Here is a 27457-nt window from a genome sequence, read left to right as displayed (position 1 = left end):
TCTGCAGGTGAGAGAGGTTCTCCTTCATTTCCAGGCACCACCCCCTCTTCAGCAACAGGAGGACCAGTGGGCATTCAAGCCGAATGACTGAACTGACAACCAGGCATGGCCCAGCTCCAGCGCCCTGCCTCTCAACAGGCTTCCAACAGCCACAATGAAGAAACACCAAAGAGAAGCAAATTTCTCCCCTCTTGGTCTGAAATTATTCAATGTGTTAATTATATGCAAAATTCTAGGATAGTATCCAGCCAGGAAATTCATCACCTGAGTTAAATATAAGACAAAAACTGAAGTCCTTTTGCTGTTTTAATGTTGGAACAGAAGCATTAATGTAAAAGAACTGTACAGTGACATCTGTGACTGTCTCCCACACACAGCTTCAAAATTTGCCCCAAGACTGAAAACTCTAAAAGCAATTATTTAGAAAGGGAGAAAAATATGTGTGTCCAAGCACAGCACAGTGAGATAGACCACATGTTCTTTTACTGTGCACATCACAGATGGGAGCAAAGAACTCAAAATGCCCAACACAAGGCAAAACCATTTGAGTTGGGTGAAGTTGAAGCCCAATGGCCAAGCCCAGCTCCATTTCCCGCTATCTCCACAGGCAGATCTATCAGTACTAAACTTATCAGTGCCCCTTTTGTCTCACAGGGCAGGGATGCTTGGCTGTGTGGGTCCATGGGCTCTTCTAGGTCATCTGGTAAAAATCCCCATAAACTAAGGTGCCAGGCTTCAAGCCTATGGGGAGGTTAAGATAGGGTGCCAATCATCTTCCTAACCATAACAGGGTGCTCCACAACCTAGTGATAAGTTTTTTTGGCATGGAGGTGATGGAGTTCACAAGATGTTTGGACTAGTGCATCAAGAAGGCTGCCATTATCAGGAAAGAAAATCACTAAAAATTTCTAATCATCAAGATTCAAGGGTTCTAAATACAAATACTGCAACCTCAGAAGGAAAGAGAGACAACCCATTTGACTACATCATGGAGAATGTCAATGCCACACATCAGACCCTAAGAGGAGGCTCCCAAAAGGCAGAGACTTGAGAATTTAGAGAAAACAAGACCTCAAAGGTCTCATTTCCCATATAAGAACAATCTCAACAGATACACGGAGGTAGTGCTGGGGCCTCTGGTAAAATAATGTCTCTCCCCTGCTCAGGCTCCTGTGCAGAAGCAGCAGCAAAGCCAGGTGTTCCTCCGCATGCCTTACGCGTAGTGAATGATGGCCCCGTTGGGTCCCGTACTGGAAATTGTTGGGAAGCTCAGATCCACAAAGTCAGCCTGTTGCCTGGAACAGAAAGACACACAGAGCAGAGTGGCTTAAAGGGTCTTCTTGTGCTGAGAATCAGGGCCCTTCCAGCCTCGTTTAACTCACCACAGAAATGAGTACAAGGTTCATGGGCCCCCAGATGGATCTTTACCTGCGGAATTCCTCAGCTTTGTCAGCAGCTGAGATCTCCGTCACACCACCTTTGGGGACCTGTAAGGAAGTTGCTTATAAATCACCTGGTGTGATGAATTCATGTGTCTCCTACATGTTAAAGAAAGTACATTAAAAGCTGGCTTTTTCCTCAATTCCCATGTCCCAACTGTCCAACCTACAGGACACAGCTTACGTCTCATCTTTAACATGTAGGGAATTTCCAAAGGCTCTCACCAAAGTTATCTAAAGTACAAGAGTTTCTATCCATTTAATTTTTCACTCAACTATTTTGCCTCAGTATTATATCCTGAGACGTCCCAAACTTAATAAATCTAAGCTTAAACATTCAAAAGCATCCCCTCCTAGGATATCATCCTAAGAAAGTCATCCTAAATAAATAAAAAAGATAAATGCAAAAATATTATTACAGGGTTACTGATAAGTGGAAAAAAATTAAAAACAATCTAAAAATTTGCAAATAGGAGAAATGGGTAAATAAATCAGTCTAGCCACTAAACATAGTCTGCATTTGGATCATTTTTTTAAGGCCTCAAAGCACAGAGAGAATGCTCACACTATGACACTAAGTGAATAAAATAAACAAAATACAAAATCCTATCTGTACACTGAAAGACATGTAACAATTAAAAAAATCATTGAAAACATGATTTACACAATTGGGAAACATGTATCTCAGATGAACAATAGCCAGAGGGGAAAACATCATTACACTGATGGGAATAAGTGTGATATTTTCTTTTTCCAATTTAAGCTACTTTTAAAGAGTTGTTTATATAACATTTAAGGGGAATATAATGTTGTTTACTAACAGCACAAAGAAATCACCCTGCTGTCAGATACAAGAAATGAAAGGGCAAGAAACTAATGACCAAGAGTCAATGTAATATAAAAAGTTTTATGCCTTAAATTGAAGTTCAAAATGTACACAAAGATCTTTTTCTCTTAATACAATCACCTTGCCTATAATATCATGAGAATAATTTTTTCCTTATAATGACATTACACTTAGTTACAATTCTTTAACCCAAAAAGGATCTACTCTGTTAAGGAATGCCTTCATCCATGTTACTATTTTCCAAATTAAAAAATTTTTAAATGCATGCACACCAAATTTCCACAAAGAACTATTAAACAGAGAATAGTAACATTAGATCAAGATCTTAGACCTCGTGGTTATCAGAGCACGGAAGATGCCATGGTTAGAATCACATGTAGATAATTTCTGAATCATCTATTTCCATGTGTTAAAGACTAAGAACCAACCTCTTTTTCCAGCCAGTTAAAGAGTTCACAGAGGGCAACGGCATCTTTAATCTGTGCAAACAATGGAGACACTTTTTAAAGTTATTACTGAAAATCAGGTGGACAGACTCAGAACCCATTCCTACCTAGTGTGATACTGAGAGAGCTGCACCTATAGGGCATCAGCAATCAGGGCTTCACCATCCAGGCATTTCCTGCAAACAAGTCTGCAGCAATTCCCATAACAGAGAAAGGGCTCCTCTGCTGTTTAGTCATTCGAGCATGATCAGAAAGGGGCCCGCCATGGAGCACACACAGCTCCCTCAAAGGGTTTATGCCTACCCTACAGGAGCAGGAAAACAGGCCAATATCAAAACCTCTCTCTGGGCCCCAAATCTTTCTAGATCCACTGCTTGCCTTGAAACACAATCTGGGCTTTTAAGAGGCTTCATCTTCGTCATTTTCATCATTATCAACATCATCACCCTCATCTACACTATCATCATCAATAGCTCTTTTGGTGTTGTATGTCATATTTTGTAAAGATCTAGCCCACTGAGTACATTATTTCATTCTCATTAACTCTCTCCGGAAGGCTCAGAGAGGTTCTGACGTTGTGCCAGGCTTAAGGGCACACAGCAGGTGAGCAACCCAGGCCTCCCGACCACCATACATCCCCCTCTTCTGCACAGGCTGCTTTACTCACGTGAGCTCGCCTCATGCCTTCTGATTCAGCAGAATTTTTCACAGCTTTGGCAATGCAGATGGGGGTGTAAGGCATACAGCAGCGATGATCCTAGGGCAAAGGGCAGCAGTATGAGAAAGAAAGCCTGGCCCCACTCGCAATCACCTCTTCACTCAGCTTACCATCACACTTAGGACAAATCATTTGAAGAGCTCCCACTCAGGACACACCCAGCTGTCCCCTGGGGCCTGAAGATCTGCCCCTTTTGTTGATAACTCTGAACATGAGAAAAAGAGTTTGAGCTCATCCAAAAAGATAAAGTACATTAAACAAGGTATTTCTCTTCTAACCCCATCCCGTTAGCTCTTTGAGACTGCTGGCTGCCAGCCATCAGCAAGATATTGCTTTTCAAGCCTTCATGGTCATGGTTAGAGTTCACTAACGGATCAAAGCTTGACCGAAATAACCCCGTTCTTGCTGCACAAAGGAGGCTTTTTCCCACCGTATGGGGATGCACATGACTGATGAGGCAGGGCTCCTGCTCCTTCCCCCGTCTCGCTCAGGACTCACGCATCAGCTACTATTTATTAACGGTCTCATCTGCAAGGGCTGGGGAAGACCCTTCCCAATCTGAGAACAGTCAGAATCCAGCCCTGCATACAGGGAGGGGGATTTAGCACCATCCTGCACTTGTACAGAGCTTCTCAAAGGGCTTATCCTCTTTTCACCCTCCCTATCCTCTCTCTCACATAAGAAACAAAGGCAGCAAACATGATCCCCACTCAGGTCACGGAAGTAAAGCTCTGAGTAACTGAGTGTCACACAGTGTGACAGTCACAGGGGTGCAATGGTAAGCCAGGTCTAGAGGGCCAGGCCGGGGCTCCTCCCAGGATGGTCCACTGCTTAGTGGAGTAGACAACGATGGCCTTGCCAAAAGTCAGTTGGCAGCCAGAGGCCCAGGGCAGGACAGTTGAAAAGGTTACATCTAGGGTGGTTGGATTCCAGCCCTGCCTGAAGCCCTAATTAATATGAGGGGACAGGTGTCAGCTGCTTAGCACCACCTGGTAGGGGCTCAGTCAAGGGCAGGGCTATCACTACCATTTGACCTTTGACAAATCCCCAACTCCCGAAGCCTCTTCTGGGCCTCAGGTCTCCTTAGCTATAAAATGTGGTGAGGGAGGTGGGTGTGGAGCAGCGTCTCCCAGACTTCAGACATCCTCATACCAGCTCCTACCTAGCTGCCTACCCCTGGACCCTTATTTACTTAATACTTTTCTTTAGGCTATCTTTAAATCAACTTAGTGTATTAAATTCAACTTCTTCTTAAGAAACAATTTTTATAATATATGGCTTCATATGCTAGTTGTATTGTTTCTTGTATACACAAACACTTTTAAAATAGATATATTTAAATAAACCTGGTTATTAATGTGTACCACCTAAAATCGTCTCTCATGCCACATTTTGCAAAACGCAGGACTCAATGGGTTCTCAGAGTCCCTCAGACTCTCAATACGGCTCCAGCCCAAAGGGCTTATCCAGGGAGACAACATCTCTGATACAACAGCCATCCTGGAGATCTGCCTGAACAAGATCTGCCTTTAAGACGAAGCTGAAGGGCCTGGCAGCTGGAGGGCGCCAGGGTTTAGATGGGCCTCAGTGGGGATACCAACCTTGGGGATGGCTTCACTCACAGCATAGCTGGCCTTGTCGCTGACCCACACCTTCTCCCTCGGGGAGAGGTCAGCACATAGGGCCTTGAGCTTGCTCAGGATGGACTTGTAGGGAAGCACTTGGATTCTGTATTCGGCTTCCAGGTCCAAGTCAAGAAGCAGGTGTTCCTTCACACTGGGGGTGTCTATGCGGTCACCATCAATGAAGAGCCTGCAGAGGGGCCAGAGGTGAGGTGACAGAAAAAGGAAGGCACGAGTGAGAGGGTGAGAACATGGACCCACACATACACAACAGGCTCTATCTTCTGGCAATCAAAACCAAGCAGCTTTTCCTTCTTTCCCATTTATTTCCCAAATCCTGCTCTCCAAACTGGGTTCCCTGTCCCTGTGTATGCTGTCAACAGCACCCAATCCCCCAAGCCAGGACCTGGACACTGTCCTCCTTGATGGCCCTTCTTCCCTCCTTCATTAAGATCTTTGGACTGATAGCCTAAATCCCCCTCAAATCTCTCCAGCTTTAGCGGTAGCCTTGCCCAGGTTCAAGCCACTACCATCTCAGACGTAGATTAGTGCCACAACCTCCTAACTGGCCTCCCTGCCTCCAGTCTTCCCTAGCCATCCTTTTATTCACAACCATAACATTCTTTATGACTCACAAACCTGATCATATGGTTCCCTGTGAAAAATTCATTCAATAGCTCCCCAGTATCCTTAGGATAAGCCCAAGCTCCTGAACCTGGCTCACAAGGCCTTCCTTTAGATGGCCTCAGCTCATATTCTGGCCTCAGACTCCATGTCCCGACCACACTGAACCATTCCAGGTTCTCCAGACACACTGTGCTCTCTCCTGCCCAGAGCCTCTGAAAATGCTGTACCCTCCGCTGAGATCACCATTCCCCCGCCTCCGCATCCCCCATTCACCTAGCTGACTCATATGCACCCTTAATCTCTAGTTCAATGTTACTTTCCCTGAGAGGCTCCTATGACCAAGTCTAGGGAGGCCCCTCCTATAACCCAGTACCCATCCCACTGACACCTAGTGCCCACTTACGTGCCCGAATCCCCCGAGGAGACACTCATCTCCCCAACTCTAACCTGGAACCCTGTCTGTCTCATTCACATCAACACCCAACAGAGACCCTAGCACACAACAGGCACTCAATAAATGCGTTGTCTGAATGCAGAAAGCCACCCAAATAGAATAACAATGACAGAAAGACCCCAAGCAACACTTTAAAAGATAAAGTGACAGTTCAATAAGGCATGACTCGGGGTTTTCCTGTGTAATTTCCAACGACCTTTGAAACAACTGGGTTTATTTGCATTGTGAACCCAAGACTGAATAACTGAACCTATATACCCCTCTGCACTGGCTGCTAGAAAACTTGGAATCAAATGTGTGACCTGAACAAGGCTTTGCAGCAGGAATTTTGTGAACTAACCTCACTTTCTCCTCTTTTGTTCTGATGTCCTCACCTACTTATTGTTTTATCTTATAGAACTATAGAGACTTTCATAGATTTCATATAATTTGGGGGATCAAAAGAGAAACAGGATATAAATAAATACCTACTGTTAAGGAAGACAAGAAGGGGAAGGAAAAAAGGCAGGAAAGGGAAAGAGCAGGAAGAGAGCAGCACATCAGTCAGGCAGTGACTGGCAGACCTGGACCAGAAAGGGGAGCCCAGGGCCCCGAGGAGCTATGGGCAAGGACTTTTAGGTGTGGGGCGAACACTCACATGATCGTCTCTAGTCCTATGACTGCGTAGGAGAAAAATACTGGATTGTGCTCGACATCTGATCCTCGGAGATTGAACAACCCTAAAATAAAAAAACAAACAAGAAAAAAACAAGTCCTTGTCACCTGCCTGACTTGAGATTTTAAGGGGTACCTGGTAGGGGGAGGGATGAGCTTGCTATGGAAAGATCTGGTGTCATCTCTCAGAAGAGCAGGGAGCCTTACTTCATGGTTCCACCTCTGAGCTGCAGTTGCTCATGTCGGCCAAATGATGGCATCAGAACTGTTTCTTTTGCCTCCATATCACTGTCCCAAGAAGGGAATGGGAGAGTTATTAGTCAGAAAACACCAGAAACGCTCTCCAAACAAAGAGTTGAAATGGTCCGCCTGGTGGTGACCTGCCAGGCCTGAGCTTGCAGCAGAAAAACCTCTGGTGCTCCCAAATAAAGGGAAAGGAGCCAAGCACTCTCTCTTCTGAGACAAATGATCCAGAGTAGAAAAACGGAGACCCACCCACGAGGGAGGCCAAATGAGGCCCTCTCAGTAAGAGTCAAAGCGCCCACGGAGGCGGAGCTTCCCGGCAGAGGAACAAAAGCCTTGAGTCAGTGGAGCTTTGGCCCATGAATGAAACTCGAGCCTGCGGCCCACCCTTGGGTCGGCTGTGGTACCAGGGCTGGGTGGAGGACCCACCTACAGCCAGTGTCAGGGCCTCTGGTGAGGTCACTGTATGTTTGAGAAAGTAGAGGGGCCAGCAGAGAGCACAGCTCTGGTCCCAGGGCTTCCAGCTGCCTAATGCTTGCTCTCCAGTGAGGATCAGAGTGCGAAAAAGACCCTGGTGTAAAAAGTACAAGCTCTATTTTCAAACAATGGCTTCTCAAAGTAAAGCAATGAGGCAACATCTTTAACCCATCAGACTAGCACTTTTTTAAAAATGATAGTACCTGGGGTTGGTGGTGGTGTGGCAAGATGGGCACATTCATATACCACTGAACAACTTTTCTGGCAGGTAAATGGCAAGAAGGTCAAAACCCCTACTACATTCATACCCTTTAACTCATAATACCACCCCTAAAAACCAACAAGAAATAGGAAGAAGAAAATCATCAGAAACTAAGACACAGATTTTGATGCACCAAGATTTGTAACAAAATCATGAGAAAATTGGAAATGACCCAAAAGTCATCCTCAGGGGAATGGTTAAGTAAATTTTGGCATAACCATACGATGGGATTTTTACTATTCACTTTAAATTATGCTTATATATGTTTAGAGTATACTAATACATTTAAAAAAATCTAACTACAAAATTATATATGCACAGAACATTAACAGTGGGTAACAGGATTATAGGTGATTTTTTTTCTTCTTACTACTTCCTCTGCATTTTACAGATTTTCCACGATGGAAATGTGTTTTTTTAATAATCAAAGAGAGAAATTAACTTTATATGTTATTTTCTCTGATGCTGAGGTTATTAAGTTAATTAGGGATATAAATCACTGATATATGTGACAAAGTTTTGGGGCTGGAGATTGGAGAAATAGGACACTGTGTGGTAGAGTCTCTTTCTCCAGTGAGAAAATAAAAAGATAAGGCAGTCCCTCTTCTCAGTAACCCTGCGTCAAACCCGGTCAGAAACAGTAAACAGAATAGGAAGGTTCAACCAGATTCCTTTAGATTCTAGAAGATGACAAAAGGTACTGAATAACTGCATGAGGGTGGTTTAAGGTCTAAAGATTGAGAAACTGCTATTGTATCAAAAGGCTTGGTGAAGAACTTCCATTTGCTGAGTTTTCTGTGGTAGAAATATTTCTAGAACATTCTCACTGTGAAGAACTTGGGGAAAGGTATAAAGAAAAAGAATAAAGAAAGAAAAAGAATCTCCTATGATCCCACTTCTACATCTATAGACAAGAATGCTGACAGACACAAAATAGAGGAAATGTCCTTCCTCAGAGATGTCACAGTCCTGAAGAGACTGGCTAGAGGAAGACATCACCACAGATTTAACATCAACTACTCCAGGCCAGGCTACATTCCCTTCCCCTTTTCCCCAAAATTCTGTCTCTATCCTCTATCTATATATCGTATACCTATTTGGTGCCACAGTCTTTGGCTTATTCTCTGGCCACTCAAAAAGCTGAATGGCACGACCACACAGATTCCCAGAGCACCAAAAGAGAGACTGGGTAACATGCCCAAACAGAGAAACCAGAGCACTCACACGCAATCTCATCCAGGGCAGTGACCACAAACCACACGACATTCCTCTCGGCCATTTTCAACCGAAGGTCTGCAACCTTGTCCTTCCAGGAGATGCCTGCAAGAAACAAATGTGCTTGTGACTCCAGCCCTGGGTCTCAGGGACCTGCAGGAGCCAAGTGAAAGAACCCATCCCAAACATTCTTAACCAGCACCACATCTTAAAAGAAACATGCTACTTGAGCAGACAGGAGGCCTGGATTCAAACCCTACACAAGAGGTGTGACTCTCCCTAAGCCAGTTGACTTTTGAGAGTCCTGACTGCCTCACCAGAAAAACTAATTCATTTGTTCACCCAACAAATATCTATGAAGCATCTAGACTTCGCAGGCAGAGATATCTGCCAGGCACTGTGCTGGTCACTGCAGTTACAGCTCTGAGTGATACCCAGTCCCCGCTCTCATGGGGCTTACTATCTAGAAAGGAAGACAGACAATTAAACCAACAATTGTTTACACTTTTATATAAAGACTGATGCAACAAAGGAAGCACAGGGAGCTTTGAGAACATACTACCCAGAAGAGAAAACTCACCTGGCCTTAGAGGTCAGGGGAATATCACTTACTACTTTACATTCTAGGAGTCATAAGACTCCTCTTTCAGTGCTAAGACCTAGGAATTCCCAGCAGTCTGACTCACTGTGACTACTACTTCCAAATCACACTTGCCCTGTCAGACACAGCTGGGCCTCCCTGCTGCTCCCCAGGATGAAATTGTGGCCCTAGAGGAGCTCACCCCATCACCATCCCAGCCCACCACGAAATAGCACCTGTGATTCAGGTTATAGCCACCCGTGAACAGGGTAGGCATCTATCTTATTCACCCAGCACCTAGCACAGTATCCTGCATGTAGCAGGCGCTCAAGTGTTTGCCGAACAGAAGTCTTACCAGCAATATGTGCTCGCCCCTCTCCTATAAACAATAGGTCAGAGCCTCTGCTTCAGTTAAAAAGAATTCAAAACATGGTGATGGAAAATGTGTAGCTGACCCTGGGCCACTCACTGGACCTAACCCCTAATTTGCGATACCCTCCAGTGAGGGTGCCACAAGGAAGGCAAGCTGGGGACTGCCCCGACAAGCAAATGCTGCTTTGAAGATCAGCTCAGGAATGCTGTTTCAAACTTGGCTGAGAGTCTGGGCTGTAATGCTTTCTTCCCAGGATCCCTCTGGGCAATCTGCCTACATTCCAGACATCCCCATCCACCTCTCCTCTCCTGTTTCTACAGCAAGGCTCCCTCCCCTGCAGCCCCATCTCCCAGGCCTCTCTCTGCACCCCTCACTGTTCCATAAATCCTCACTTTGGTCTCCTGCAAATGGGTCACAGAACTTGCTCCTCACCTACCACTATCACACAGGCCAAAGAAACCCACCCACGCCCCAAAGCCTCTAAAGCAGAACGTACAAAAGGGAGGGCAGGATGCCTCGGAAGGTAAACCTACAAAAACTTGCAGAAGAAAATGAAATGCAACCTAGAAAACTCTAGGCTCTGTTTCCATACCAGACATGTTACAGGGGCAGTTAGCAACTAAGTGGTAAAAAAGCCTCTCAGCAGCACTAAAGGTCTGCCCGAAAGAACAGTGCAACAATCAACTATGCCAACGGCAGTGGAGAAGTGGCCTGCTTTCATCAAATGCCCCACCTTGCGGGGGGGGGGGGGGGGGGGGGGGGGCAGGGAGGTGCATAGCAAAATCCTCCCATCAGCTTAAGCATGGCTGACTCACAGGTCTGGGATGGAGACCATGGCGACAGGTGGAGGGGACGATGGCTGGGGGCCCCACTGGGTGCAGCACAGTTCTGACCTGTGTAATCCAGGCCCAGCGTAAGGAGGGGCTTGCATGGGCGCTCAGGACGGTCTGTCCAGATTTTGTCCACAAGATTCTCCTTGACAGGAATGAGGTGGTGGCCGGCGCTTCTCAGAACCTTAGCCATCTTCTTCCAGTAATCTGGGAAGAAACACGTGGCCCAGCCACACATGAACTGAATGCCCATTTCAGCTGAGGCAGGCAGCAGAGCCTTGAGAGCCTGGCGCCTTCTGAAAGCATCCTCCTGTGGCCCAGAGCTGGCTGTGCAGGATGAGTAACTGCAAAAGGACATCACCACCAACGACCTTCCCCGGCCTCTAGGTCAGAACTCTTCTCCTCACTTTGACCTTTATCGTGACATCAAGTCATGCTGAGCCCCCAAATGTTTCACACCCCACAAGCAAACAAGGAGGATGGAGAGGTGTCTAGAGCCATTTCCTCACCCAAGCTGGAAGGACCCAAGCTCACTCACCTGTAGGAATGATCAGTGGGTCCACACCAACCCTGGATCCTTCAGGAAGTACACTCACCAGCCAGTCTTCCTGAGTTGGTGTGTCCTTCAGACCTACGGAGGGAGGAACTGATAAGAAACAACTCCCAGAGGGCCCAAGCTCCTTGTCCTGCCCAGGAAGAAGCAATTCACTGAGATCCTGATAGTGGGGTCTTTATTAAGCACCTTCTTTAAGGTAGACTGGCAGCACCTGGAAAGACTGAATCTCCCTTAATCCTGGAAGGCTCCAAGAACTGTAAAACGGTGTATAAGGAAAGCATAAGGTAAGGGTTAAGACAGAAGAAAAAAAAAAAAGGAAAGATTTTCATTTGACTCCTGATAAAAACGACATCCTACGAATCAACGAAGCATAGGTACATGGTGTCATCTCGAAGATCATCTCACCAGCCTTTGGTCACTTTACTACTACTCACTTGACGACAATTTCGGGGGTGATTTGGTGAAGGCTGGAATTGGGGGCCTCCCTCACATCTCACACCAGGTAAGGGGAACACACGCCAGGGTACCCTCCCCTCACTGAAAGGCACAGAAGCGGAGAGAAGGCCCCTGCCCCACCACCAGGCCTGTCTGGAAGACTCAACAGAAGTCTTGGCGGCAAAGAAATCTTCCCAAAGATTTTAAGGACACACAGGCAGCCGCAATTACCATCTTTAACATGGCTCCCTGCACTCCCCAACTCCCAAGAGCAAACAGCCCTTCTGTTTCTAAGAGCCTAGTCATAGGACACCAAACAAGCTTCAAGGAAGGAACTCAAGTTATTTTTTATATTCCAGTTTTTTCTTTAATCTAAGCCAACATCTTCTATGTTCGGGATATATACTTTTTACCTAATCAGATTTTTACTAAACAATTAATATCTTGGTGAGGGGGCTGGCCCTGAGGCCAAGTGGTTAAGTTTGTGTACTGTGCTTTGGAGGCCCGGGGTTCACAGGTTCAGATCCTGGACGCGGACCTAGCACTACTCATGAAGCCATGCTGAGGCAGCATCCCACGTAGAGGAAGTAGAAGAACCTGCAACTGGGATATATAGGTATGTACCGGGGTGCTTTGAAAAAGAAGAAGACTGGTAACAGATGTTAGCTCGGGGCCAATCTTCACACACACACACACAAAAATTCCTCCTTAGCAATACTTGGTGTTGGCCAATGCCATGGGTTCTTTAAAAAAGAAAAAAATCCTGGTGAAATACATGTATATTTAGAGTGAAAGTTCAAATATTCTAAAATAGTACTTATCATTACTATTTTCTCTACTGACTACTACTGATAACCACATAACCAGAGAAGGGAAGTGCCAAGGTTTATAAAGAAATGATCTCATGAATCTCAGTTCTAAAAACCTGCCCAAAAGCTGGCACTGAGTTGTTATTTTGCTATTTGATTCTTTCATCTTTTTTTTCAAACCACTAAATAAAGCCATTTATTAATGATGCTTCTCTTAATGTCCCTTGTACAAGTGTCACAGGTTGAAGTCATGTCTTTTCCTCGCAGACAGATATTTGGCTGTCAACCCCAGGGATGAATCACTCACCAACCAAACCCACCAGAATCTCCCCACACAGGAGAGACGCCTGAGGAAAGGCGGGCCTAGGGAAGAGACAGCAAACTAGGGAGGGGCTTCAAGGGAGGAGGACTCACCCTCCGGGGCTGCCACATACCACTTTAGGGAACAGGCTGACTGACAGTATTTGCTCCTCTGACGCTCTGACCCCCAAAGAGCAAACAGACCTGACAGCCAGAGATGTGGACCCCAAAGAGGGACTCCGACACCCCAGGGGCACACTAAATGATCCACTGGGGTACAAGCAGAAAGCATTAGAACATTTATCTGTATTTATTTTTTCTTTGTTCATATTTGAAATACAGATGGACACTAGCACATATATATAACATATAAACAAATATACATATATGTTGAGGATGTATAGGCCATTAACAGAGGCATGCAATCAAAAAGTTCAAAGGCCACAAGCCTATCCATTTATAACAGCCCCACAGCCCCAAATGCCTCTGCATGTATGTGTGTGTGTGTACGTGTGTGTGTGTGTGAGACAGTGAGTGAGCAAGTAGGGGGGACAATTCAGTTGTGGCAATAATCCACCTGTAGTTTTGGTATTTTGTATTTCTAAAACGATTTTTGAGAAATAAAAATTTAAAATCCGTCCACTGCCAGGACAAAAACATTCCAAATTCCTCCCTGAGACAAACAACAGATATCTACGTATACGGAGAGTGTGGGGTGCACACACACCCTCAGTCGGCTAGCTGCTTGCATCTCTGTCTCAATTCATCTCAGTGTCAACAGTCCTCTGTCCCCGAACTGAGAGTCTAGTGACAACCTGCTTTCCTCATTACTTCCTACCACAAAGAAGACACATGAGGTGCTTTGCCTCATCTCCTCTTCCTCCCTCAGCCTAGTAGCCCCTTTTTTCCCTCCTCATCTTCTGTTCCTCAAGTTCAAAATTCAGGAAGAAGAGACCTTTGTACAATCACTAAAACCAAGTATCTAAAGACTATCTTAAAGACAAGGAAAAATACACACAGCACAAAATTAAACGAAAAACCAGAGTACACACACACACTTATTAGTTTATAAACACTGAGCTCTATGCTTTCCAAATATTACTTCTTTAATCCTCACCACTTTATGTGCTACTTACTGTTATCACCTCATTTTATAGATGAGGAAACTGAAGCACTGAAAGTGAAGTAACTTGCCCAAGAAAGTTCCAGACCCCTGCTCTTGTCCTGCACACTGCTCTTCGCCAAAGCTGAGCTGCCAGAAGCGAGTCCTGACCTGACAGAGATCCTCAGGGGGACAAGTTCCTAGCTTCTGTTGCCAGTGGCCCCTCATTTTTATCTAACTCAGAAACACGAGGCAGCAAAGAGCAGTGGAAAGGCCCCCAGCGCACAAGTCAAATGCCCGGCAAGCTGTGCGACCTGCAGCACATCAACTGTCCTCTCTGGCCCTAGGCTTCCCCTCACTAAAATGAGTATCTTGAACCAGGACCTTCCAAAATTGAACACACAGTGGTGTGTATATACAAGCATGCACACCATTTTCTTGGTTTTCCTTGTGCCACGAACTGCCTTGTGTCCCCTCAAAATTCATATGTTGAAATTCTAATCCCCAAAGTGACTCTCTTTGGAAACAAGGGTTTTGGGAGATAAAGTTAAACGAAGTCACAAGGTGGAGTTCTAATTCCACAGGACTGGTGGCCTTCTAAAAAGAGAAAGAGAGATCCCTCTCTCTCTCTCTGCAACGTAAGGACACAGTGAGAAGGCAGCTGTCTGCAAGCCAGAAGAAAACTCTCACCAGAACCTGATGATGGGGGCACCTTGATCTTGGACTTCAGCCTCCAGAACTGAGAAAATAAATTTCTGTTGTTTAAGCCACCCAGCCAGTGTTATTTTGTTATGGCAGCCCAAGCACACTAAGACACCTTGGATTCTTAAAAGGGTCCATGACCTCACACAAGGGTTACGATCCAGACACCCTGAGGAGCTCTAGGGTCCCTTCCTAAAGCTGCCCAACTAAGGTTGGGCTGGCCATGCCTCTACACACCCATCTTCATGAGCGTCCAGTTGCTGTCCATCTGCTTGGCAGCCTGGAGAAAGTAGCGTCCATCAGTCCACATGGCTGCATGCTCTTCTGTGATGATGGCCGTGCCTGGAGCAGGGGACCAAAAAAAAAGAGAAAAGTTTCAGACAATCACCCAGAAGCTGCATAAAATGGCAGCAGGCGGGCAAGCACAGTGAGAGGCACCAGGTCCTGTGTGATTCCAAGCCTCCTACCACTACTCTAGTGGGGCAGATGGGGCCTTGACTCCAGGGAAACCTCCAGGCAAGAAAAGACACCACCACTGAGAACCGGGTGTGGGTCAAGCTCTGAAGAAAATAGTCCTGAGACAGCCTAGTACCCAACTTGTACAGCATGAGTCAAGGCCAGAACAGAGGACTGCAGACGTATGGCCAAAATGGCCTCATAATCAGCAAGACAGAGGTGGAAATGGTTCCTGTGCAGTGATCACAGTGATCTGCTCCACCAGACACCCTAAAGGGGCTCTTTCGCCTTTCCCAAAACAGACCAACCAGACCCTGTGAGAGTTCACGGTGAGTCTGCAGTCACCAGCAGGAAGTTCATGCCTCCCACATCTGCCTGCCTTCAGTTCCCAGGGACCTGGCAGAACTCAGGGCTCTCAGCAGAGGTGTCAGGCAAAACCAATCCTGACGGGCCAACCAACACAACCACTTACATCAAAGGAAGCAGTGGGCTAACTGTGAGAGAGAGGAGCACTCACCAAGCCTACCTAGCTTCAGGGATGGGAGTCTGAGGGGAGAAAGTGACCCTAAATCTCAAGGGCACAAGAGTTTTGGAAAAGTTAGGACGGGGCACCAGTGTAGGCCAACATTAACCTTTGTCATCTAAACTGAAAGTGAAAACAGAAAAACCAAAGCCAAGCACTTGGAGAATTACACAGGACCAGTAAGCTAAGGTGGGTGTTACGGGGTGCTGTTAGTGTCCCATTTCTTATTTGGAATGCTAGTTACACGGGTATATTCAGTTTATTTGATATGATTTTCTGTATGTATGTTATATCCAACAAAAAGTTCAAAAACATTTTTTTAAATAAAAATTTTTTAAAACCTTAAAAGCAAAGGCATAGAGAAAAGAGTCACTAAAAGGTGACCTTAGGGAGATGGGGGATGCTGGGAACTCACACCTTTCTGCAGAGGCTCAATGGGGAACGTCTCGTTTGCATTTTCTTTTCGGTTCTACATCACAGGCTGAAACTCAGGACAGTTATTTTTGGGAGTTGAACAAAAGTATATAAAGAACAGAGAGCGAATTTAGCGACTCACCCGCAGAGCCATCAAATCCGGAAACGAAGGCCCGTCGACAGTCACACGGAGCAATGTACTCACTCTGGAAAACAAACAGGACGACAAATTGGACCTTAATCAGTCACGTGTCAACTATAGGCCCAGCAGGGACTAAGAAGGCTGGTGAATCCTTGGCACCTGCCTTCAAGGAACTGACAGTCTAGCTGAAAAGGCAAGCTGAACATTTAGAAAACAAAAATTAGTGCACACAGCAGAAGACCCTATTAATTACAGGCTAAAAGAGCTGAGCCTTTAGCCTCTATTTCCTCACTGGGATCTTACTCAAAAAACAAACCAAGAGCCTTCTCCCTTCTTTGCCACTGACATTTAGGCATCTGTTATTTTTCTGAAAAGTAAGGCTGTATTTCTGTTTTAAGTGTCAATAATTCTCTAATCAGGTATTAGCTTGTTTCTGAACTTCCTGTTTGTCTCCATCCAAAGCAGCATCACCAATTGCTCCCACACTGACCCTGTCCCTTCCTGTTAGGGAACCAGGGGAAACACTTCCTCCAACCCAGGAGGCTTCAGCAAAATTAAACGTCATGTCCAAATCCAGGTCCTTCCCAGCTGATAATCCCTGGCCTCTGAATGGAAGGGGGTTAGGGACTAAACAAAGTAGGAGGTTCTCATTCCTGGGCAGAGGTAGGAGGCCCAGGTGTGCAGCTTTTGGTAACAGCCAGTGAGGCACAGCAAGTTGAGTAACTTGCCCAAAGTCATAAGCTAGTAAGCAGCAGAGGCAGGATTTGGATCTGGGCAGTTAGCTCCAAAGCCTCGAGTCTGAAGCCCTAGGCCATGCTGTCCCCATGTGACAAATCATCTCTCATTGTCATAACGCCTCTCCAGGACAATGAGAAAACCAAAGTGTGAAGACAGAATCAGTAAGTAACTTGCCCTCTGACAGGCGAATACCAGGGCCAGGATCTGGTCTGATTAGACCAGAGCCACTGCTCTTTCTACTGTTAGCAGGTTTCTCCCAAGCTATAAGATTAAGAATGTTTCATAGAGAATGACACTGCTATAGACCCCAAGGCATTTGGCCAACATGATATAGGAATACAAAGGTGCCCAAGTTTCATTCCTGCCGTGTAGGTGAGAAATGCCCCTTTTACCAAGGCAGCTGCAATCACAGCCTCACACCAGCCACAGGACCAGTAACCTTGGAGATGCTAAAAGAGCCAGGAAAGAATCTTGACAGGGCTCTGGACCACACCTGCCCTCTAGCAGCCCAGCTACGTGGTCTGAAACAACTCTCATTACCTCTCTCAGCCTCAGTTCCTCGTTTCTAAAACAGGTCATTTCAGATTGCTAAAAGCAACAGCAGGTACACGTTTTATCCCCAAAACATACAGGGACATTTAATGGACAGCACTAAGGACACAGAAAGAAATGGTCACCAGCATCATTTATGAACTGTAGAATCCTCATTTGGTTATTAACCCAAGAATCACTGGGAGCAAGACTGAAAAAAAAGGCAAAAATGGGCGGGAGGAGGGTTCTCACCCTTCTCCTAGGATAGTTGTGAGGAACAGTAGGTTAATGTTTAAAACAGCTCACCAGAAACCTGAAAGTGCTGTGTACACGCAATGGAAGAGAGATTATTAACCTCTCCTTCCCGAATGGTGAAAAAGCATCAAAGAGGCTGGGAAAAAACAAGTAAAAATAAGTCTTGTGCTAAAAATCATAGTGCACAATGGGAAAGACACAGAGATAACACTCGCAACCAACAAGGAGGTTGCTCCCCTGGCTTGGGGCTCTCCCACCTGTGACACACAGCAAGGACGCTGGCAAACGGCCAGCAGAGAAGATACTGCTGATCTTGGCCCAGTTGGACTCTTCCACTCAGGGACACAGTTCTTGGGGAATGCCCCACCCCTATATGGGCAAGCCTGAGCAGAGGCAAAGGGCACCCACAGGGATTTACCTAGAGCTGCCCATCAGCAAAGGCAGGAAGCGGGTTTCTCCAAAGGGAGGTGGAATTAACAGCAGGTGGACATGTCTGGTTTGGGATCAAGATGAGGTCAGGGGCAAGAATGTCTAGACATGACCTAAGTGGTCAACATGCCAGAAAGACATCGCTGACTGAAGCTGTCACCTCCACACCAACAGGCTCAGCAGAAGCCAAACAAGCACTGGGCCCAGGCCTCCCACTCTTCTTCCCCCAGCCCTGAAGCTGGCAAAGCCCAGGAATATTCTCTCTAAAGAAGAGCAAAAGGTCTAAAATGAACCAAAGTTGTAGCATGACAGGAAAAAGGCATAAAGAAGCACAGCTGTTGGCTTTTTCTCCAAAACCATCCATTTCTCTCCATCTCTAATACCAGCACTCAGTCCAAGCTTCCACATCTCTACCTGGACCACTGCCCCTACAATCCATTCTTCACATTCACTCAGAGTGAACTTTTCAAAATATCTGTCTCTCTCATATCATGTTAGCATTCTGCTCAAAACCCACCAATGGCTTCCCATCATATTTAGGATAAAATCCAAACCCCACTCCAGTCTCCAAGGCACCACTTGATCTGGCCTTGCTGTCCTCTCAGAACTCTCCTCCCACTCTCCTGCCACTCACAATGCTCCAGCTACACCACCCACTTTCCAAGTTCATTCCTGCTTCAGGGCCTTTGCACATCTCTTCCTGTGCCTATAAAAGTCTCTCTTGGAACGTGGCATGGCTCCTTCTCAACATTACATTTCAGATCAAATATCAACTTTGCAGAGAGATATGCCTGGACTACCCAACCAAGTAGCCACCTGGCCTCTTTCACCTCTCTGTATAGCATATTTTTCTAGATGCTTCTCTTCTTGATGAACTTTTTGACATTGTTATTGTATTGCCCTGCCTCCTCCCACTCCCCAGAATGTAAGTTCCATGAGATCAGGGTGTTTGTCTGTCTTGTTTGTCACTGTCCCTGTACACAGCACAGTTAACACAAAGTAGGTCCTCAACCAATATTTGCTGAACAAATGAACAAGCAGAAGGAGAGATGAGCCTTTTTCCTGCAACCTAGTTAAAACCTTAGCCATCTCTTTGAAGATGGAGGACAGGTTACAAGCCTAGAAACCAGAAAAGGGAAGGAAATGGCTTCTCCCCCTGGAGCCTCCAGAAGTAACGAAGCCCTGCTGACCCACTGTAGACCCCAGGCCTCCAGAACCATAAGATGATAAACTTGTGTTGTCATAAGCCACTAAGTTTATTACAGCAGCAATAAGAAACTAATACATTATCCAATAGGAAAGGACCAGAAGGGATTATAACTGAGGTTTCAAACTTAAATGACTTAGCATACAGGCAGGTAAACCGAACAAGCAAAGCAGGACAAGGGGGTATCTTTCCCAGAGAGCTGCTCCTACTCAGCTATGATTCCAGTCATGCTGGAATGCAGGCCACACACTGCCAACCTTCAGTATTTCAGGAGCAGCTAAATATATGTGTGTTATGAGAGATGACCCAGCTTTTAAATGTTGGCATCTAATTCAAACAATCAATAATACACAGCCAAATAAAGCACATCTGTAAACTTTGGAGGGAAAGAAAAGCCTTAGCTACCTCTCAAAACCCAGCTCAAACGCGCCCTCTTCCACAAAGCTTTCTAACCCACTCCAGCTTTCAGAGACATCCCACATCTCCGAATTTTACAGGGCCATCCACACTGGCACTTATCCATGACCTGCCTTCGATGATGATAACCAATAATATTGGCTAAGATGTGTTAAACATCTATGAGTTGCCAGTAACTATATTCATTTCCTCTAATTCTAATCCTAACAGCAGATCTGGAAGGTATCATCCTCCCCACTTACAGATTGAAAAAAAATGAAGCTCAGAGTAAATTACTTACTTCCCCAAGGCACCAGTGCTCCAAGTGGCAGAGTCGAGATTTGATCTCTCAGGTCTGACTTTCAAAAGCCCAGGCCCTTGCCATGCTGCCAAGCAACCTGTTATTCTGTACAGAGACTGTGCACATCTGGTCTGCACAACTGGATTATGAACTCTGAGAGAACAAGCAACACAAGTATGCTCCGTATCTACCTCTACCTGCATCAACCACAAAATAGACTCTCCTAGACTCAAGAGTCAAACCTATGTTCAAGCCTGGCTCCCCCCATTACCAGCTGGGTAAATCTAGGGCTCAACTTCCTCATCTGTAAAATGGGGATGATAATAATGCCTACGTTGGAGGGTTGAGTTGTGACATAAAGCAATTAGCACACACTAAGCTTTTGATAAACTGCAGCACTTTTAGTAATGCACCAGGCAATGAGTTAGATTCCACAGGAAACATAAGAAAGTTTTCTTCTCAGAGTGGACAATCAGCCAGCAAAATAAGTCAGATATCCATGAAACGTTAGCCCTAATAAACAGTCACATAAACTATGCTGAATACGCAATACAGTATTTGCTATCGTTTCAAGGATGCTCAGATCTGCCTTGAATCCATGGATAGGCTGAGCTCAGAGCTTTGACCTGGGCCACCACAGATAGGAGAGGAGAAGCAGGAGGCAATCCAGAGAAGGGAAAGGTGTGAGAAAGTGCAGAAGCAAGAGGTCTGTAGGGAGACAGGGAGCTAATAAGCCTGATTACTGGGGCAGAAAGTTCAAGGGAGTGGCCGCAGAGATTCTTGGAAAGGCAGGCTGAAGACAATGGTCAAGGACCTCACACATCACAACTAAGAGGCTTGAACTTTATCCTGCAAGTTCTAGAGACAGAATAAAAGTTCAAGAGGGGGTGATGACACGACCAGAGCTGGATTTTAAGAAGAGTGGGTCAACATGGCCACACGCAGATGGAATAGGGCAAGCAAGGATGATGGCTGAGTGTCAAAATAAGCCTGTCTAAAGTTATTAGGGCCCATGCTGGCGTGACATCTTTCCACCTCTCCAACCCTTCACCCCTGTAAGCCATGAGCCTGGCACAGGGCCTCAGACATATTGGGTTCTTAACAAAAACAAAACCAAATGACTAAATGGCTGTGTGTCCACAGGAAGTCCCAGAGGTTAGACTGTGAATGAAGACAAGGGCTACCTGTTTCTAAATATCAGGTAACTCCCAGTCTTTGGTATTTTCTTCTGTCTTAAATGAAACCTAGTCAAGGTATGTGGGAAAAACGGACAGCTGTCCAAACATTCACACCAAACATTTCCTTAGTGTACAGTTACTAGAAAATGGTTTCCCATCCAGAACTTCATTTCCCAGGCTTCCTTACATCTAGCTGAGGTCACACGACTCATTCTGACCAATGGAATGTGGGTGGGAGATGATTTCTGAGTCAGGGCAAGTTAAAAATGGGTATGCCCTCTCCATACTCCTTCCCCTTCCTCCTGCTGGAATGGTGGCACCAAAGGATGGAAAGAGCCTGGATCCCTGAATCACCTTCTTCCTAGTAGAAGAAAGTCACCCACCAATCAGGAACACCTACTCTAGACTGCTACATGAACAAGAAATAAGGCTCCATGATACCAGGCCACTGAAACTTTGAGCTGTGTTAACACACTTAGCATTACTCTAATTAATACAGTAGATAAAATCACTCTGGGATAAAAATCACTACTCTACCCCAGGAGAGAGCCTGTTAAAGAAATACAAAACAAAACAGGAAGCCGACTCCAGGAGGAATGGGAGTAGGATCCAAAGAGTTTGGGAAAATCTGACTCATGTCTTCCAGAAGGAGGAACCATAAACAGCCAAAAACTCAAGTTGGCAGAGTCACCCCTGACAGAGCGTGACCCTTTGACTAAGCTGAGCCTAAGAGTGGAAATATGGGGCCTTACAGATGGGGAGGATGAAGAATTCAGATTTCTGCAAGTTGGTGCTGGCAAAGCTCTAGCCCCAACCAATGATTCTCCTGGTTTGAGGCCAGTGGTACCCACACATCTCAACATTTGATTTAGATGATATATGAAAGTATCCAGATTCCCAGAGAGAATGGACAAATCCTCACTGTAAAAGTCCCCCGGGCCCAGACTCATTAATACCACAACACTTGTGCTGAGTTTACAAAGAAAAAACCCTTAGAGTTGCAGAGCACAAAGAGAAGCAGACCCCTGAAGTGCCAAGTCATTGCGCAATTATGCATTTGGGGTGCGTTTTCTCTGTAGCATGGAACACTGTGTGGGTGTGTGTATTTGTGTTTTGGAAAGTACACAAAGGAAAGAATTCAAGATTCCCCTTCATTTCTCCAACTCCCTCCCTCCCCTATCCATAGGAGAAATTCTATCAGCCCTGAATCTAGCCTGAAATGAAACAATTAGGAACAAGAGCCACAGAGAACAGCAGCCTCTCTATTACTGAGGAGGCTGCTGTGGCAGGTCACACATGAAGCCTTCCTCCTTGTCCTCAGAGTACTGGCAGAAACTCACTTAACAGTCACCCCAACTATGCCCCTCCTCTCCACAGGAATCGAAACAAGGAATGGAGACTTCTCATTCCTTTCTGTAGATGGCAGCACAAACACTCTCAGGTTCCAAACTTCCCAATCCCCTCTGCCATCTGCCTGCAGGATCCACACTCCATCTGTGTTCTACTGCTTCTCCTCCAAACCCTTCTCTTCTTCTCTGCTCCTTAGGTCAGCACCCAAGTCCAGGCCCTCTGTACCCTGACTCTGGGACCCCGAAATGGTCTCCTAAAGGTTTCTCAGTTCCCAGTGTCTCCCTTCCCCAAGCCATACTAAACACTGCTCCCTCTGACTGATCATGTCACTCTCTTGTTCAAAGACCCTCAATGAGTCCCTACTATCTGACAAAAACCTAAACTCCTGACTCCGGTGGTCAAGGCCACCCATGACCAGTCACGGGTCACTCATGAGTGGCCTTAACCAGGCCCCTATTTTTCTTTCTTTTTCAAGGTATCATTATTCCTATTCTCCTATTACCATGGATTTGCTCATGGTATTTCTTGTACCTTTCTATCTACAAGCATCTAACTTCTACCTTTCCACATTCAGTTTAAACAGAGTTCTTCCATGAAGCCTTCCTTGATCCTGCCAGCTTAAAATGTGCCCTCTCACCTATGAATTCTGTCCACACATTAACTAAATCTGTGCTGTCCGTTACAGAAGCTACCAACCACGTGGCTACTCAACACTCAAAATGTGGGTAATGTGACTGAGAAATTGAATGTTTAATTTTATATTAATTAATTTAAATGTGAATTTTAAAACTGTGCTCAAATTCAGTTATTAGAAAAGTTTTAAGTATGTTTAGAACACCTTGGGTATGTAAGTCCATTTTTTCAACTATAAATTTTGTGAAATCTAAATACAGATCAAATATTTGCAATGAACATTTCATATTTAAATTGAGATGTGTAAATGCAAAATATACATCAGATTTAAAGACCTAGTATAAAAAAGAAGAAAGTAGGGGCTGGCCTCAAGACCAAGTGGTTAAGTTCACGCACTCAGCTTCACCAGTGTTTGTCAATTCAGACCCTGGGTGTGGACCTACACACCACTCATCAAGCCATGCTGTGGCGGCACCCCACACAGAAGAACTGCAACGACCTACAACTAGGATATACAACTATGTACTGGGGCTTTGGGGAGAAAAAAAAAGAATGTAAAATCTCTCATTAATTTTTTATATTGATGATATATTAAAACGATAATTTTGGACATATTGGGGTAAATAAGATATATTACGAAAATTAACTGCACTGTTTCTTTTTGCTTTTTTTAATACGGCTATGAGAATATTTAAAATCACATGTGTGCCTCACGTATTTCTACTGGACAGCGCTGATCTAGTCCTTTCCTATGACAATTACCAGTTTCCATTTTGTATTAGCATTTGTGACGTGGCTTATCTACTCTTTAATCTCTTTAAGGGGATACTTTCCCTCATTCACCTCTATAATAGTAATAATAACTATAATAGCGGCTAATGGCTAATACAATGAGATTTATTCGGTAAAAGACATGCTTTAAGCATTTACATCTATTAACTCATTTAACCTGACAAAAGCCCAAGGGGGTGGATATGTCACTATCTCCTTTTTGCAGATGAGAAAAGGAGACTCAGAGAGTTTAACTGTCACTTAGGAATTTGAGATAACTTGCCTGAGGTCAAGCAGCTAGTTAAGCGGCAAATCTGGCATCTGAACCCAGAGAGTCTTCAGAGCACATGTTTACCTATATGCTAACCGCCTGCCCTCTGCATTTGCCCCAATACTTAGCCCGGAGCAGGTAGTCATGAAACACGCGCCAGTCAAACACAACACAACTTCTCCTACCTTGCAAGGCAGATGGCTAAACTACACCAATAGAAATGACAGTTAAAGATTAAAAAGAAAAATGATGGGGGTGAAGGGATGGAGGACAGCAAGAGTACAATAATATAAGTTTGTGAAGCCTAAACAGTGACTTCTGCTATAAGAGTGACAGCTAATATGAAGCAAGCTTAACTTTTTGTGTTTTCAGGATGTTGCTGGAAAAGATTTTTCTGAGATTAGAGCCTCAGTTTCCTCATCTAGGGAGGAGCCATCCAACTCTGATATTCCAGGATCATTACCAGGAGATGAAGCACTGAGGGAAAGCCTGGAACATCACCTGTGGTTTGGCCAGCCTCACTGCCATTCCCAAAGTTTAACAAGGAATTGCTGTGGGTGGGTGTATTAGGCCCCACCCAAATGTCAAAGACAGGGAATTCTTAAAAATCAATCAGGAGATTGGACCAAAAACCAGTCTTATGATGAGGAAAAAAAAGTTGGCTCAGGAACAGCACCCAGGACCAATATCAAGATAAGCTTGGCTTGGCTTGGCTTGGCTTGGGTACAAGAACTCCCCTACTAGTAAACAGATAGACTGTAGCCTGACTCCTCACAAAAGAAAACTGAAACTGAAATTCAACACTACAAAGCTTCTAACACACCCTTAACGGGAAACCTTTAACTTATAATTCAAGCAATACTCACAGGTCAAATCTTCCTGTACAATGAGGCCTCCGCTGGAGGTGAAGGGTCATAAGTAAAGCAGAACTATGAGGAATCTTTGGCTGGGGCTCCAAGACAGCCCGTGAGACCCCTTTCAGAGGAGAGACTCAATTTCAGTCAACAGTGTGCTAGCGGGCTGTGATGGTTAATTTTAAGTGTCAACTTGACTGGACTGAGGGATTCCCCAGATAGCTAGCTGGTAAAACATTATTTCTGGACGTGTCTGTGAGGTTGTTTCTGGAAGAGATTAACATTTGAATGGGTAGACTGAGTAAAAATCACCTTTACCACCTGGGTAGAAATGATTCAATCCACTGAGGGCCTAAATAGAACAAAAAAGATGCTGGAAGAGCGAATTTGTTCTCTCCTGTTTGAGCTGCGACATCCATCTTCTCCTGCCCTCGGTTATCAGCATTCTTGGTTCTCAAGCCTTCAGACTCAGATGGAGACTTACATCACTGGCACCATCTGCAAGCTAGAGAACCAGGAGAGCCAGCGGTGTAGTTCCAGTCCAAACCCCAAGGCCTGAGAACCAGGGCGACTGATGTTGCAGTGGCCAATACCTCAGAATAAATCTCTCTCTATATATAGATATCTATCTGTATATCCTATTGGTTCTGTCTCTCTGGAGAACCCTGACCAATCAGGGACTAGGAGAAGACCCCAAACCAACTGCTCCATAAGGTGCTCCAGCCACAGGAACCACCATTCTGCTCAATAATGAGATAGGACAGCTGCAATCAAATCAGCCCAGGGCAACTGCCTGATGCTTGAAAAGCAAAAAATGAAAAGCACCACTGGTGAATCCAACAGAGAATCCACGTAACATGGAGCACAAGTCCAAAGACTGAGGCCTGGGACTGACAGGAGGTGGGGAAGAGCCCATCAGAGGGGCTCAGGCAGTAGAAGAAAAATGGAGTTCCTTGAGGACAAGGCCAGGGTCTGCCCTTCTTAAATGGGGGGTAGGCAGGGGTGCCCAGCTCCTCTGCTATCTATGCCTCCTACTACGACTCAGGCCCAAGTTGTGTGGGCCAACCTACTTACTCATCCAGTCCTTAATGGAGGTGAAATTTTGTTCCTATGAAGATGGTGAACCTTGTTCGTTTATTCTAGAGAATAGAGGTGAACGAAAGAATTCCATTATCAACTTGCACCCTAAACCTCACCAGTCTCTCCTCACCTTCCCCCTGCCTACTAAATCTAATATTAATGTACTCAGCCCTCACAGCTTCTTCATGTGCCACAAACCTCTTTTCCAGCTCAATCTTCTAATTCTCCTATACCCACACCTCATACTCTCTCATCTCCCCCTTCACCCACTTTTATAAGCAAAACCCTCATTTCTAGTGGTCTGTCCTCTCCACACACTGATCACTCCTTCCTCTCACCTCTTTGAGGAGCAAGTTAAACCCATCATGATATGAAAAGCACAATTGTGGATCAATAGACCAAGGAATTCCATGGAACACTGAGTCCCCTAGACCACCTCTGAGATGACTACGGAATTCTATGGACATTTGAGTCTGGAAAATGCTGAATACTACATCCTCTCCTTGGAGTTGTACAGAGCACTTTAGTATATTAAAGGTCCTGAGAAGTCCCGCAGTTAAGAAACTGTTCAAATGAGCAAAGAATAGACATTTGAATAGTCCTATCTCCAAAGATATACAAATGGCCAAGAAACATATAAAACATGTTCAATATCACTAATCATCAGGGAAATGCAAATCAAAACCACAATGAGCTACTACCTCATACCTGTTAGGATGGCACTATCAAAAACAAAAACAAAAAAACAGAAAATAAGCATTGGCAAGGATGTGAAGAAGTTCGAACCCTTGTGCACTGTTGGTGGGAAAACAGCATGGTGATTCCTCAAAAAATTAAAAATAGAATTATTATATGATCCAGCAATTCCACTTCTGGGTAAATATTCAAAAGAATCAAAAACAGGATCTCAAAGAGATATTTACACACCCATCTTCACTGCATCATTATTCACAAGAGCTAAGAGGTGGAAGCAACCTAAATGTTCTCAACAGATGAATGGATAAAGAGAATGTAGTATATACACACAATGAAATATTATTCAGCCTTAAAAAAGAAGGAAATCCAGAGGCCAGCCTGGTGGTGTAGCGGTTAAGTTAGCATGCTCACTTCAGTAGCCCAGGGTTTGCCAGTCTGGATCCCAGGCATGGACCTATGCACCACTTATCAGGCCATGCTGTGGCAGGCGTCCTACATATAAAATAGAGGGACAAGGGCACAGATTTTAGCTCAGGGCCAA

At 45.1% G+C, this 27457-nt stretch overlaps 1 protein-coding gene across 6 annotated transcripts in view; it reads right to left on the bottom strand.

The window, feature by feature from the left end:
• Window positions 1-27457, bottom strand: part of XPNPEP1 (X-prolyl aminopeptidase 1) — a 54458-nt gene that overhangs the window by 11089 nt on the left and 15912 nt on the right. For all 6 annotated transcript variants that reach the window (XM_014829842.3, XM_070483634.1, XM_014829843.3 and 3 more), the window contains 11 exons: window positions 16227-16290; window positions 14929-15033; window positions 11326-11418; window positions 10851-10994; window positions 9014-9109; window positions 6791-6872; window positions 5052-5262; window positions 3400-3489; window positions 2715-2765; window positions 1429-1487; window positions 1218-1295 (listed from right to left, as the gene is read on the bottom strand). In XM_014829842.3, the coding sequence (XP_014685328.2) occupies window positions 1218-1295; window positions 1429-1487; window positions 2715-2765; window positions 3400-3489; window positions 5052-5262; window positions 6791-6872; window positions 9014-9109; window positions 10851-10994; window positions 11326-11418; window positions 14929-15033; window positions 16227-16290 (1073 nt within the window). The remainder of the gene's footprint in view (window positions 1-1217; window positions 1296-1428; window positions 1488-2714; window positions 2766-3399; window positions 3490-5051; window positions 5263-6790; window positions 6873-9013; window positions 9110-10850; window positions 10995-11325; window positions 11419-14928; window positions 15034-16226; window positions 16291-27457) is intronic.

The sequence above is a fragment of the Equus asinus genome, chromosome 2 (genome assembly GCF_041296235.1).
Source record: "Equus asinus isolate D_3611 breed Donkey chromosome 2, EquAss-T2T_v2, whole genome shotgun sequence".
NCBI classification, from domain to species: Eukaryota; Metazoa; Chordata; class Mammalia; order Perissodactyla; family Equidae; genus Equus; species Equus asinus.
This window is presented reverse-complemented; position numbering and strand designations above follow the sequence as displayed.